We start from the raw sequence: 13,265 nt of genomic DNA on the forward strand, positions 1-13,265 counted from the left end.
TGCGAAATGGACCTCACATGAGATGGGTTAGTATTGAAATTAGAATGCCTAACTATGACTAGGTGTCTCCGGGAGAGAAATAGATTCTGTTATGTGGCTAAAATTTTTTGTCTTGGTTGAGCAATTGGCAACCAAGCTTTCGGAGATAATACTGGAATGCAGTTGTATTTAAGTTGTAGTTCATGCTCATAAGTAGATGGTTCCAAACTGAAAGCATATAACTGTGATTAGTTTCCATAAGCTATTCATTCTTTAAGTTGTGTCAAACTACGTTACTCGGATTCTTCATTTTACCTCAAGTACCCGTGTCGGACCCTCGACCCTCGGACATGGGTATGACACATGGACACTTCATTTTAGTTGAAAATCATAGAATTTTTTCACAAAATAGCCGAGTCGGACACTTGGACACGTACCCGTGTCGGACATGGGTACCCGAGTCCGAGTAACATAGGTGTCAAAAATATGTGAACAAGTTTCGTTGTTTGCAAGTAACCCTTTATAACTAGCGTACATACTAGCTTTAATGCATGAGAAATCATATGCCAAGGCTGGTCCTTACAAACTATCGATATTATGTACTTAGCTGAGACGGCTAAGGAACAATTTTTGTAGCAATGTTCTGTCAGCTGTACAATTATTTGAAGATGTGATTGTGTTATCCACTGGCTTGTGCTTAACATTCATTCTCATCTGATTTTGGAAATAATTTAGTATTCTAATTTATACTCATCTATGGAGCATTTATTGTGGTCTTAGTTATTCTCATCTGGCAATTTGTATCATATATGAGGAGTTCATGCTCACCTGATTATGTCTTATATCACACATGAGCTCCGACAACTTGCACCCATGACACTCTTGCCTAGGCAGGATCAATGTTTTGTGAGCTTATTGAAGCTAACAACTGCGGACAGTTGGACACCTTCTGCAGTGGCACCAATATTGCTAATTATTCTATATGTTCACTTTCCTGATAATTTTAATTTTACGAGATACATAGTGAATTCAGGATTTTTTGTCTTCACTGTATTATGGACTTTATCTGTGACTCTCAATGTATCTAGGATGTTCAGGAAGTGTGGATCCACTTATCTGTATTTGATGAAGCATTTAAAGTTAAATGTTGTGCTGTATGAGAGATAAGGACAAAAATTTTTGCAGGAATGCATTCTTGGCTAATTTATGCAGCATGTTGGAAAGTGATTGATATTGAATAGTCTTATGGTTAGATTTGTATGTAAATTCAGATATCTCTTGTATAAAACATTTGTTCTTACTTCATTAACTTGCAATTTTCCGCCGTAGACCTTTTCTTGTGCTAGTGTTCCATGACTTTCAACTATGCTTTTCATGCAAACCATTAGGCTTTTTGGTAATAACTTTATTACCTAACAATATACTCAATTTTCGCGGCCTCAATTTGCAAGTCTATTAATAGAGCTAAGTATGTCAAATAGATGAGGGGAAAAAAGAAGAGGTGGTTGGGGGAGTGTTGTCTTAAATTTTAAAAATTCATTGACTTTGACTATTTACTTCTGAAGTTAATGGAAAAGAATCTGGAAAGATATCTGCACGTATAGTTGACTCGGACATGCATGATGTTGGTCGTTTTCTTAATCGACTTCTAGGATTGCCTCCTGAGATCCAGAACAGGTCATATATTTATCCCTAAGTACTTGTTTGAGTTGTACTTTTTATGTCTGACTATATTTGTAAATGTTGAGTAATTGTTCTAATTGCAGGATATTTGAGTTATTTATCAGTGTTCTTGATGTAATAATTCAAAATGCCCGAACAGAAGGGAATCTTGACTCTGGGATTGTTGACATAAAAGCTAACATTATTGAATTACAAGGAAAACCAAAGGTTCCATCTCATACATTTGTTATGGCCACCTTTTTCTTCGATTTGTATGTCTAGACATTGACCAATATTTCTTTCAGACTGTGCATGTGGATCAAATGTCTGGCGCGTCAACAGTGCTATTTACCTTCACTCTTGATCGTGGATCCACTTGGGAGGTAACCTCGAGCATTTGTATGATAAGCGTTGTGTTTGTTGTTGATGTCTCACATAACATTGTTGTGTGCAGTTTGCTTCTAATTTGCTCAATGAGAAGCAAAAGGGAAGTCTTGGCTCAATGCATGATGGATTCTACGAGTCTAAGAGGGAATGGCTTGGAAGACGTCACTTCCTTTTAGCTTTTGAAGGGTATTCATGTGAATCTGATTGAATGATTTTGAATTACATCCTACTTTGTCCGTTTTTTTCTTACCTTTTTCTTTTGTTGTCTTTGTTATCTAATTTGTTATTTATCTGGCTTAATGGTTGAAGTTGAATTCCAGGTATAATTTGCACGATAAGACTCTTTAAATTAATTCTTTTTGTTTGTTATTTTGCTGTGTATTCAGCTCTACCTCTGGCTTCTTTAAGATAGTTCGTCCTGCTGTTGGGGAGGTGATAAGGTAATAATGAATCAGAACATCGCTTGTACCTCTTACCTTAATAACTATGCATCTATGACACTTGTTTTGTTTGTCCAGAGAAATGCCTTTAAGTGAGCTTAAAAGTAAGTATAGAAAGATTTCATCTTTGGAGAAGGCTCGTAGTGGTTGGGAAGACGAATATGAAGTTTCATCAAGACAGGTGAAGTGTAACTGGTCCATATTCGTTCTGAATTTTTATGGCATTGATATAGTAGAAATTGTTTTGTTTTTGGTGTAGAGAGAGTCGGAATGGCTATGATGTAGACGGGATTGACTTTAACCAACTAAGCAAGTTGGTATCCAAATATGGTAGAAATTGTGATGTCCATCTGCTTTAGATTTTTCATGGTCAAGAAATTTCATTATATTTAATTAATCTTAATAACATAAATTTCTCAATTTAATTAATCTCAATATAAGTAGCTAGGAATGGAGCATAAGTGAATCATAAACCACTTTTCCGATCTAGTCAAAGAAATTAACAAGAATAGAATAATAAAACCACTCCCACTTTCCGGACTAAACATGTTTGCCTATGCATTACCATTAGTACCTTTAACTCTCTATTAGTAAAAATATTGGAGTTATAATATTGTGAAAGTATACATTATGGTAAACCCATCATCCTACAAACTAACATTTGTTTCATATATTAGCAAAAGGGCAAAAAGTTAAAATGATGCAAATAATCGAACATCGAGGGAGTTTATAATATTATTAATTCATGTTGGACTAGTGAAAAAAACGACCATTATTATTATCATACAATTTAGTAACAGGAGATTTAGTTATATCTTGTCTAAATATTTAGCAAATTAAGAACTTGTTCTCTTCACCTGAAACAAGGAGATTTGGTTTGATTTTAATAAGGTCTGATCTGAATTTTTATTATCTAGTCTGATCTAATTTAATAATTTGACTAAACTTTGAGTACATTTTAATACTAATCTATAAAGAAAAACATTATCAAAATGGATCTTATTAAATTCGTCTCGTTAATGAACTTTTCAAATATGTAATTTTCATTATTTTAATACGTTATTAATGATATTTAGCCATAAGTAAATGATAATTAAAAGTTCTAATCTGATCTGGTGAATGTCTTAAGGAATAAGTAATAAGTATTTGAAACAAGTAGAAGAAAACAACTCCTAAAGTGGTGTAAAATAATGCTAATATAATTATGGGTTACAAGTAGAGAGACTTTTAGGGACTTAGATGATTGGTGTTTTGGAGGTACTAGTTACGTAGGAGATTTAAGTAATTAGACTTCTCCTTTGCATTTATTAGTAGTAAAATCTTAGGAGAGGACTAGGGAAGTGAAATGGAATGGAACAAGGATGGGATTTAATTCTAGCAAACTCTTTTAAGTGATGAGTGGGAGTATGTGGTGATGTTGAGTTAGAGGAGTAATCTTCCTTTATCATGTGGGAGCATTTGTAGTTCTTTTCTACTTATGTTTAATATTTTGCTTAGATATTATCTAACATTTCTTTTACCATATACCTTAGTGGATTGTCCATGTTTTCAGCTTCTAATTATTTAGGAATTGCCTTTCCATATCTAGCTAATTTAGGAATTGCATTTCCTAAATTAAGTTAGGAATTGCTTTTTATACCTACTCAAAATAGGATTTGTTGAAGGGTAAAATTTTGACTTAGTCAACTTTTGACTCCAACTAGTTTTAGGATTTTTTAAAAAAAAATTTCACAGTTTATGTGTGATTAGGACTTTGAAATCTGATTTGTTAGGAGTTAATAACCCTAAACCTGGTAGGATCCTTTTCAGGGTCCTGTGTTAAGCCTATAAAAAACATGCTTAATTTTTGTTTATTGAAAGTGAGCTTTGGCATGTTTAGTTGCGTACTTGTTTCTTTGCACAACTTATGATTTGTGTGAGAACCCTCCTTCATTGAGATTTAAGAGCTTCTCTCTTTTTCTTTCTTCGCTTATTTTTGTCCTAATTCTAATTCTTGTTTATGAGATTAATAAAAAATATTACAAAACTGAAACCCTTGTTTGTTTATGCAACTTCTTATGGGAAGTTCTGATACTATAGTAAATAGTTTTTTATTTTATTTTATTCTATTTTTTTTATTGTTAATTTTGTGTGGAATGCTACAATAATAGTAACTTAAGTACTAAATACAACACTATGAACCCAACCCTCTTATAAAAGCCCATTAGATGAATTCTATCTACAAAAGAAGGGAATATAAAAGCCTTTCAAATGGCCGCACACCTGAACCATCTTCTTCCTCGTTTAATTATGGATTTTACAATGGAAACTCGACATGCAATAGAAATAAGAGTTAAGAGAAGAAATTTACTATTTGATGATATTTTTTAGTTTATTTAATTAATACATGCATATCTATAGATGGAAAAAATTCAATAAAAAAAAAATGTATTTCTGTTTTTGAATACTTCTGGTAAATACTGATTATTTTTCTTTTCTTTTTTTCAAAGTTTACTATGGATTTATTATTATTATTCTTCATTTTTTTTTTTTTTTTTTTTTTTTTTTTTTTTTTTTTCCTGTAAAGCATTAGTTGATCAGTTATTTCATTTGTTCGATTGTACTGTATAAAATGTGGACAAGAATGTAATTTTAGCAGTTGAACAAATCCTCTGTTTTGAAAATGCTGTTATGAGGAGCTTTTTTTTGAATCAGCAGATTGAGTCAAATCTGCTCTTCCCAACTGCCAATCCAAACACCTCAAATTAGCGGATTGAATGGTTAAATCTTTAATTTGCCATCAATCTGCTTAACACAGCCTGTCTGTGGTTCAAGCAGCCAATTCTCACACCCTTCTATTTTGTCTTTTCCTTTGTCTAAACCTTTTTCTTTCCAGTATAGTTGTTTTATACTGTAGATTGGAATATTTTGTAGCTCATTTTATAAGTTTTGATTTCCTTATAAATTATAATCCTAAATTTTGTTGAGAGGTGTTTTTGGCATTACTGCTGTATTTTCATTTGAAGCGTGTCTTTGTCTAGTCTTTATTCATTTTTCAGCATGATTGAGACACATTTACAGTTTGTACTTGCAAATGCTTGCTACATTGTTTCTTCGCTTCACTCACTTTCTTTTATGTTTGCTGTTTGGTTTCATTTTCTTAAACACTTCTTTATATGCTTAAGATCATAGCCTCATAACAGGGGGTCAGATGTTCGCATTCTTTTGGGAAAAAGGGTTTATGAATCATAAAGCTATTACAAGTGCTTATTTTAATTAATTTATTTGTTTTATTATTGTTTTTTGCAGTGTATGCATGGTCCCAACTGCAAGGTTGGGAGCTATTGTACTGTGGGGAGAAGACTGCAAGAAGTTAATGTTTTGGGTGGCCTGATCCTTCCAATTTGGAATGCGATTGAGAAAGCCTTATTAAAACAGGTACTGATTTTCCTGAAAGTCATAGACATATCAACAATGCAAAATAGAGAAATAACTAATGACTTGCAATCACCTCTCACATATTATTTTCTTAATATCTGTGTATGCACATACACTCTCTGGAATTTGACCTGAACATATCTGAGCTTCAACAGGCTTCATGGTAGTTTGTGAATCATTCCCTTTTGTTGTTACCGAGTGATGACATGGTTTTGTTGTTGAATTGTCATCTACAGTGTGTTGGATAGAGAAAGGAGAAAGAAAAGAAGGGGAGAAAGGGAGGGGAATGGATGGGGGGAAGGGAAGGGGAGGGAAGAATGATGAGTTTCCCTTCCAAATCTCTTTATTGTTGGAGAGCTCAATTTCTTACAATGTAATCCATCCATTTCTCTCCCCTCCTATCCCCTTCCTCATTTATTATCCAAATGAAAGAAAATCCATCCCTTCATTTCCCCTTCCCTTCCTTTTCTTCCATTTTCCTTCAATCCGACAAAGTGCAAGTCACCTTGAGGTCCTAGATTTAACCGCCCCTCTTGAGCAATTAAAGATAATTTTAAGAATGATTTATACTCTAATATTTATTGTTGATATGTTCCATGGGAGTAATAGTGGTTTGATGAGAGAAAATTTGCATTGTACTGATTGATTTAATAACATATGCCCCCATCTCCCTCACCTGGCCCTTTGAAAAGGAGAAAATACTGGGATTTTATATGGTTTTTTGTATCTAAAGCAAGTTGCACATTTCTTTTAATCAATGCTGATTGAGATTAGACTTAGTTATTGGGCGGGGCGGGTGAGGTCGGGTCAAAGAGGGGGTCGCATTATATGGTCAATACCGGATTGGGCCAATGTGGGTTGCGGGCCAGTAGCGGTTCAATATTGGGCACGCCAACAAAATATCAATTAAAATTAATATTGGAGAAAGCCGTTATTAAGTACATATGAATACAAATTTATGAATTTATCTATGTAATTATTACATTATCTATTTTCCTTATATATTAAATTGGAAAAACATTATGGCACTATATTGACCCTACCCAATAAGGATCCTGACCATTAAAGGCTTTCTCCATTAAAAACCCTTTAAACTTGGCCTCGATCATATTATCATTGGTCTATCCTACCCAATAGCCTTGATTTAATTGAAAAGAGGTATAACTTCTTAGTGATACACACAGTGGCGTATCGCGGATTTCCGAACAGCGGGTTCGGAATCGGAAAAAAAAAGGAACGCGAATACATTAATTAAATATTCTGTACATTAGTTCAAATTTCGGATTACTAATGGTTACACTTTAAAAAATGAAAAATAAATAAATTAATTAATAAATAAAAACCACCAAAAGCATTCTTTGAGTTTTCATACTTTGGAAGCGTATCAATATATCATCATTCGGAGACTCAATATCATCTTCTTCTATAAGAGGACCCCTTGAAATAGGTGAAGAACAAGCAGAGGATTTTTGTGACTTCCCCACACAAAACGACTCTAAACTCATTTGCAAATTGAAATCAAACAACAATCATACATAAATCAACTACACACTTACACAGCACACACAATTAAAATGGCTAAGAATAATCATCAATTTATCAATTATAAACCCCAACAATCTAACTATCTAAGTATTCAATATTTCAATCAATAAATCAATTATCAACACTACAAATTTACAATGTAATTATATGAATTAACATCTAAGTATTGAACTATATAGAATTGTAGAAAACCTAAAAAAAAGGTAGAATTGTGGAGTACCTTACTCCTTTACTCGCTGGGCTGTTGGGAAGGTGGTGGAGCCGTGGAGGAACAATAAGGAGGAGCCGTGAGTGTTGTCGGCGTGCCGCGGTGGCCGGTGGGGTACTGGGGTGGAGGTCGTGGACCAATTGAGTATTGGAGTTACAAGAGACGAGGAGAAGCAGAGAGGGGAGTTAGGGTTTTCGAATTAGGGGGAAATAATTTGGGGGAATAACTGAAGCTGTGAAGACAAGTCTCGATTTTGGTAAAAACAAAAAAAATTAAAACAAAAAAAAAAAAAGGTTATGGGAGGGTTCGAACCCGTGTCTTCTTTGTAAGGGGGGAAGGAAAGGCGCGCAAGGGAAATAACCACTAGGCTGCACGTTGTCTTGTTGATATTTAGTGCAAAGATATTGTATTTAACCCTTTTAAAAAAAATTAATTTTTTTTTTAAAATTCAGTGGGTTCTTAAAATTCAGTGGGTTCAATGAACCCAACCTGTATCCACCCCTGGATACACATGACTCAAATTCAGCTTTTTTACCATAATAAAACCCATAACTTTAAGTAAGAACCTCAAATAAACTTAAAATGACAAACGTTTTCGGTTTTTTCCTAGAGATGCGCACCTTGGCTGGAAAACTTGGTCTCAACCATACATTGTATGAAATGGAGGAGCTTGTAAGTGTTAAAATAAGTGGAATAGGGTTATTAAGATTAAGCTTTAATCAAATATAGAGATTTAGGATCATTTGTAGTGAAAAAATGTGGGCTGCAAGGATACACAGGAGCTGTTGGCTGTAGTGGGGAATGGGAGAGGGCATATTCGGTAAAATTAATTCTTGGTGCTGCTTCGGTGTCAGTTACATTGTAACATTGCCATGTGATGATATTTGAGGTGTGTTGCTAGCATTTTGCTGCGATGTAGATATTCTACTACACTTTTGATCCGTATTTCCTGAATTTAATATCAAGGCCAAAGCAACTTAAAACACATTGCTGAGAACTTGAGAGAATTTGATGATGCTAAATGCTAATGAAAATTCATCAAGTAATTTGAAGAGCCTTGCAACTATTTTGAGACCATATTAGGAATCTTATTTGTTCTCACTTTGATTGAATAATTTAATATGGTTATAGTAAAAACCTTTTTATGGTGACCCCTCCACTCATCTACTGTTTGTTGGTGCAAAACAAATAAGCACATTGGGATGCACAAATGGTGAAGGGAATTGATGGAAAACCTGCTAAAATGATCTTTAATCCGTGCGAAAGTGGAATCCTCAATGCTAAACTGCAGTGTATGTATAAACTATAATTGTAAATGAGGGTTCTTATAAGGCTCTAAGATGGAAGGCGCACAACTTAACACCATCTCTTGGCCATGTTGAGTGGGGCTATGGTGTAAGAGTTGCTCCTTGGGGACCTACCTCAACTTGTGAACCAATTTTCCTTTTTTTTTTTTTTTTTTTTTTTTTTTTTTTGGAAATAACAAGGAAATATGATGCCTGATATGAAAATCAAAACCCTTTTTTATTCTTTGAATATGCAATTAAAACCCTACTCTAATATGCAATTAAACACATTACTCACTTTAGCAAGGGGTGTGCACCCACCTCTCGCATACTATCTTGGGCTGTATTCCTAGCCGGATACATTTAAATGGCTTTTGCTTTGTAACAAGCTACACATTTCCGATTTATTGTTGTATGTTATATAGCCTGATAAATTTTGTTAAAATTGTCTCAAGTCACTCCACTGCTGTACTTTAATTACAAAGGCACTTTTGCTATCCAAAAAAAATTACAAAGGTACTTTTAACTGTGGCATTATAATCAACAGGCCCGCCAGAGTCATAGACGGGTTCGTGTTGTGCGTATAGAGACAACAACAGATAGCCAACGAATTGTGGGGCTCCTTATTCCTAATGCGGCTGTTGACGACGTACTTGATGGTGATATTTCTTCTCTTAATACTTGCTGAATCCTTTCTTCCCCGTCTTTGAGCTAATTATACTAGGTGTTATCACGTCCACTGATTGGGCTCTGTTTCCTTTGCCTTCCTTTTGTGTGCATTCCCTTAGTGTGTGAATTTTTGTAATCTACATGTAATTTATAAGTACTTAAATCATTGGAACCATAAGTAGCTAGGAATGACTTGAGAAGTTGATTAGTCATAAAGGTCTATAAAATAAATTACCCAACCATTTGAGTTGCTCTAAAATATATTTATGATAAAGCTCTTGAACAAACTTCAAATTAGTTAGCCAAAGTTGAGGATTGACTGATAAATTTTTTTATATTTTACTAAAGAGGCTTGGAAAGTATAATACTTTGTTTTGCTAAGCTTGACTAATTTTGTGGCCTTACCTTTTTCTAAGATGGCTAAATGGGTTTTGTTTGCTTAAACAACATAAGACATGGGTGCATGTCTACATTTCAAACTTGACGATTAGATCAAAAGCTTCCATATGTTTGGCATAAATTAAGTTTTGTAGTGTCCATACCAATGTCATTGTGTTTTATAAATTTTACTAAAGAGGCTTGGGAAGTATAACGTAGAGTCCAAGTAGCATAGCGACGTGTTTTAGGAAATCGAAACTAGTTGTTTTGAGCATAATCTTTTTTTTATTTATTTTTTTTTTTTTTTATGTTGCTTATGAGTGAATGAACTAATTTTAAGTTAGTCTTGTAATTAAAGTATTACTCGATCCGTAGTTGGCCTAATTCATTTACAATTCTTTCATTATTCTGTGTTTTGTCCAGTGACTTGCGCGAAACCTTCAATTGTTGTATGGAGACCTTCCCTATAATATAAAGCAAGTGTATTGAAGATAGGATATAAAATCTAAAATTTTTTAGGCTCTGCTCTATTCACCTAATTTCAAATGAGATAAGTTTTGAAAAAGGTTGATAAGGATTACCTAAGTTTAAGTTTTGAAAAATTGTTTTACTACCTCCGGTCTAAATTACTCGCAACTTTTTCCATCTAAGGTTGGTCCATATTACTCGCAACTTTCCAATTTCTTTCCTTTATAGTAAATTTTTGGGTGGTAATTGACCAATGTACCCTTACTTTTTTTTTTAAACAACCTTATTAAATTACAAATCTGATTTCATTAGATTAAACCCCAAGCTTAATTAATTTCATCCCCTTTAATTTTCACTCTCTTCCTCCAACCCCATTTTCATGGTGGCTTTGTGGTGTAAAGAGCGACGGGGTTTGGTGGTAAATAATGAAGAGAATGAGTTTTCTTTCTCCTCCTTCCTCGTGGTTTAAGATTGGTGGCCTCGTGGGTTTCAAATCGGTGGGTTTCAGATCGGCGACCTTGTGGTTTAGATCGGCGGCCTAGTGGGTTATTTCAAATCAATGGGTTTCAGACCAGGGGGTTTGGTGGTTTGGTTGTGTCGGTGTGCTGGGTTGGTGGTTTCGGTGTTGGTCGACTCAAGGTTTCAATTCGCCGGGTTCGGTGGGTTGGTGGTTTTGTGGGTGTGGGGGTTGCAGATCGTGGTGCTGGGATTGGTGGGTTAGGTGGTGGTTACTGAGATCGGTGGGTTAGGTGGTCGTGGCTGAGATCGAAGGGTTTGGTGGTCGTGGATGAGATCGGTGGGTTAGCGAAGGTCCGTGGTTTGGTGGTTGTTGGGTTTCTAGGTTCGGCGGTGCTGGGTTCGATTGTGCTAGTTTGGTGGTTGCTGGGTTTGTCGGTGTTCGGTGGTGTGGTGGCCTAGTGGGTGGAATCTGTATAGCTATGTGGTGCCGGTGGTGGTGGGTTTCTTTTTTAAATTTGGTTGAATTTTTTATTTTTATTTATTATTATTATTATTTGGATTAATACTTAAGTGTATACCCTTATCTTTCAATAAACATGCTTAGGAAATTTTGCCTCGGCTCCGGAAACCTCTCCAAAGTTGCGAGTAATTTGGACCGGAGGTAGTATATAAGTTCGAATTAGATAGAATAGGTTTTATCTTGTGAAAATCAGGTGAATAGAACGTAGACACACCCTTAGTCTCCCTTTGGCTAAGTAATTGTGAAGAAACAAAGAACAAGGTTAACGTGTACCTCTACTCATCAGGGATTTTGTCAGGGGTAAGGAGTACAAGGTTATACTCCACTTACGGGGTGTTTGGCAAGTGGGAATGGGAATTTGGGAAATATAAAGTGGAAGTGGGAATGGGAATTGGTAAGTGGGAGTTTGTCAAATATTCCCAATCCCTTGTTTGGCATATAACTTGGAATAAAATTAGGATTAAAGGATGAAATTACAATTTTATCCTTATTGTCTTAAATCTCAAAGACTCAAATTTGATATGTATTATTAAGTTGAGGGCAATTGTGTCTTTTACATAGTTAGAGAACTCCCACCATTTTATTACTTACCCCCCCCAAGGTAATAAAATGGTGGGAATAGAGGGTAAATATTCCCAAGCTTATTCCTACTCCCTAAACTAATTCCCATCCAACAAACATGGGATTATGGAGCTTGGGATTAAATAATCCTATTCCCACCTCATAATCCCACTTTCCAAACACCCCCTTAGTGCCTCTAATTAGAGTTGAACCTGTGTGAAGCTGAAGCTTGAACTCTACTCTTTTGAATATCTTTCACCATTCCTTGGTAATCATATTTTTCCTGGTGTTCAAGCATATGTTATACAGGTTGGCAATTTTGGGATTTCATTTCTGCTCAAAATTTTTGGTTCGGTTTGTTCTTTTCTCTTCAGTTGTTAATATATCACAATTTAACCGATGTATTTGCAGATTTGGCTTGGGATCGAGGTATTGATGACTAATGCATATTCATCGAGCCATTTTCCAGCAAATTTCATGATTGATTTAAGTGACGCTTCGTCAGCTCAAGCCGTTAGTAGCTAGAAATGGACCCCGTGCTAAATACCCAGGAGTTGTACATAGATGAGCAAATTTTTTGAATCAAAGCTGTATCATTGTTTATCAACCCATGATGGGCGATCTCATCATTCTTGTAAAGCTTCAGTGTAATTATAGAGCACAGAATTATAGCGTCACTGATGAACTTGACTCGGTGATTTTAGCTGCTAACTATCAATATGTAAACCACCTTCAAACAGTTAATATCCCTCGGTTCCTTTTTATTGGTTACATTTTGATTCTTGCCCCTATTTATCAAATGAGAGAATCTTCTAATTTATTCCTAATATATAAGATATAATTTAATCCTATGAGGTCTTGTTTGATTCGTTTCAACGAGTGTTTTAGTAATATTCAATTGTTATAAATTTTACAACATATTGAATGATATTAATGGTCAAACTAGGGCATTGTCAAGTGTGCAAGTCAAAAATGTAACCAATGAAAAGGAATGAAAGGATTTATTTTTTGACATTCGGGAAAAATCATTTTTAATAATTTCAACTTTGTCCAATTTACTTTGAATAATATTAACTTAGGCATGTATGACGATGTAAAACTTTGATCAGTATGATCTTAAATTATCAATAAGTAAAAGTTATAATAAATGAAAATTAATAATCTATTTATTGAAACGATTATATAAGTATAATTACTTCATTTGTTATTATTTAGATGACACGTTTAATTTAGGCATACAGTTTAAGGGGAGGAGATAGAATGTTAAAGCAAGTTTGCATTGGGGT

At 34.7% G+C, this 13,265-nt stretch overlaps 1 protein-coding gene across 2 annotated transcripts in view; it reads left to right on the top strand.

Moving 5' to 3' along the window:
* Positions 1-12,758, top strand: part of LOC145593474 (protein FORGETTER 1-like) — a 34,872-nt gene extending 22,114 nt beyond the window's left edge. For both annotated transcript variants that reach the window (XM_081649721.1, XM_081649722.1), the window contains exons 24-32: positions 1,545-1,656; positions 1,746-1,869; positions 1,947-2,024; positions 2,096-2,214; positions 2,415-2,468; positions 2,547-2,649; positions 5,757-5,885; positions 9,472-9,583; positions 12,391-12,758. In XM_081649721.1, coding sequence (XP_081505847.1) covers positions 1,545-1,656; positions 1,746-1,869; positions 1,947-2,024; positions 2,096-2,214; positions 2,415-2,468; positions 2,547-2,649; positions 5,757-5,885; positions 9,472-9,583; positions 12,391-12,422 — 863 coding nt within the window. In that variant the 3' untranslated portion in view covers positions 12,423-12,758. The remainder of the gene's footprint in view (positions 1-1,544; positions 1,657-1,745; positions 1,870-1,946; positions 2,025-2,095; positions 2,215-2,414; positions 2,469-2,546; positions 2,650-5,756; positions 5,886-9,471; positions 9,584-12,390) is intronic.
* The last annotated feature ends 507 nt before the right edge of the window (positions 12,759-13,265 follow it).

The sequence above is a fragment of the Chenopodium album genome, chromosome 19 (assembly GCF_948465745.1).
Source record: "Chenopodium album chromosome 19, dcCheAlbu1.1, whole genome shotgun sequence".
Taxonomy (NCBI): Eukaryota; Viridiplantae; Streptophyta; class Magnoliopsida; order Caryophyllales; family Amaranthaceae; genus Chenopodium; species Chenopodium album.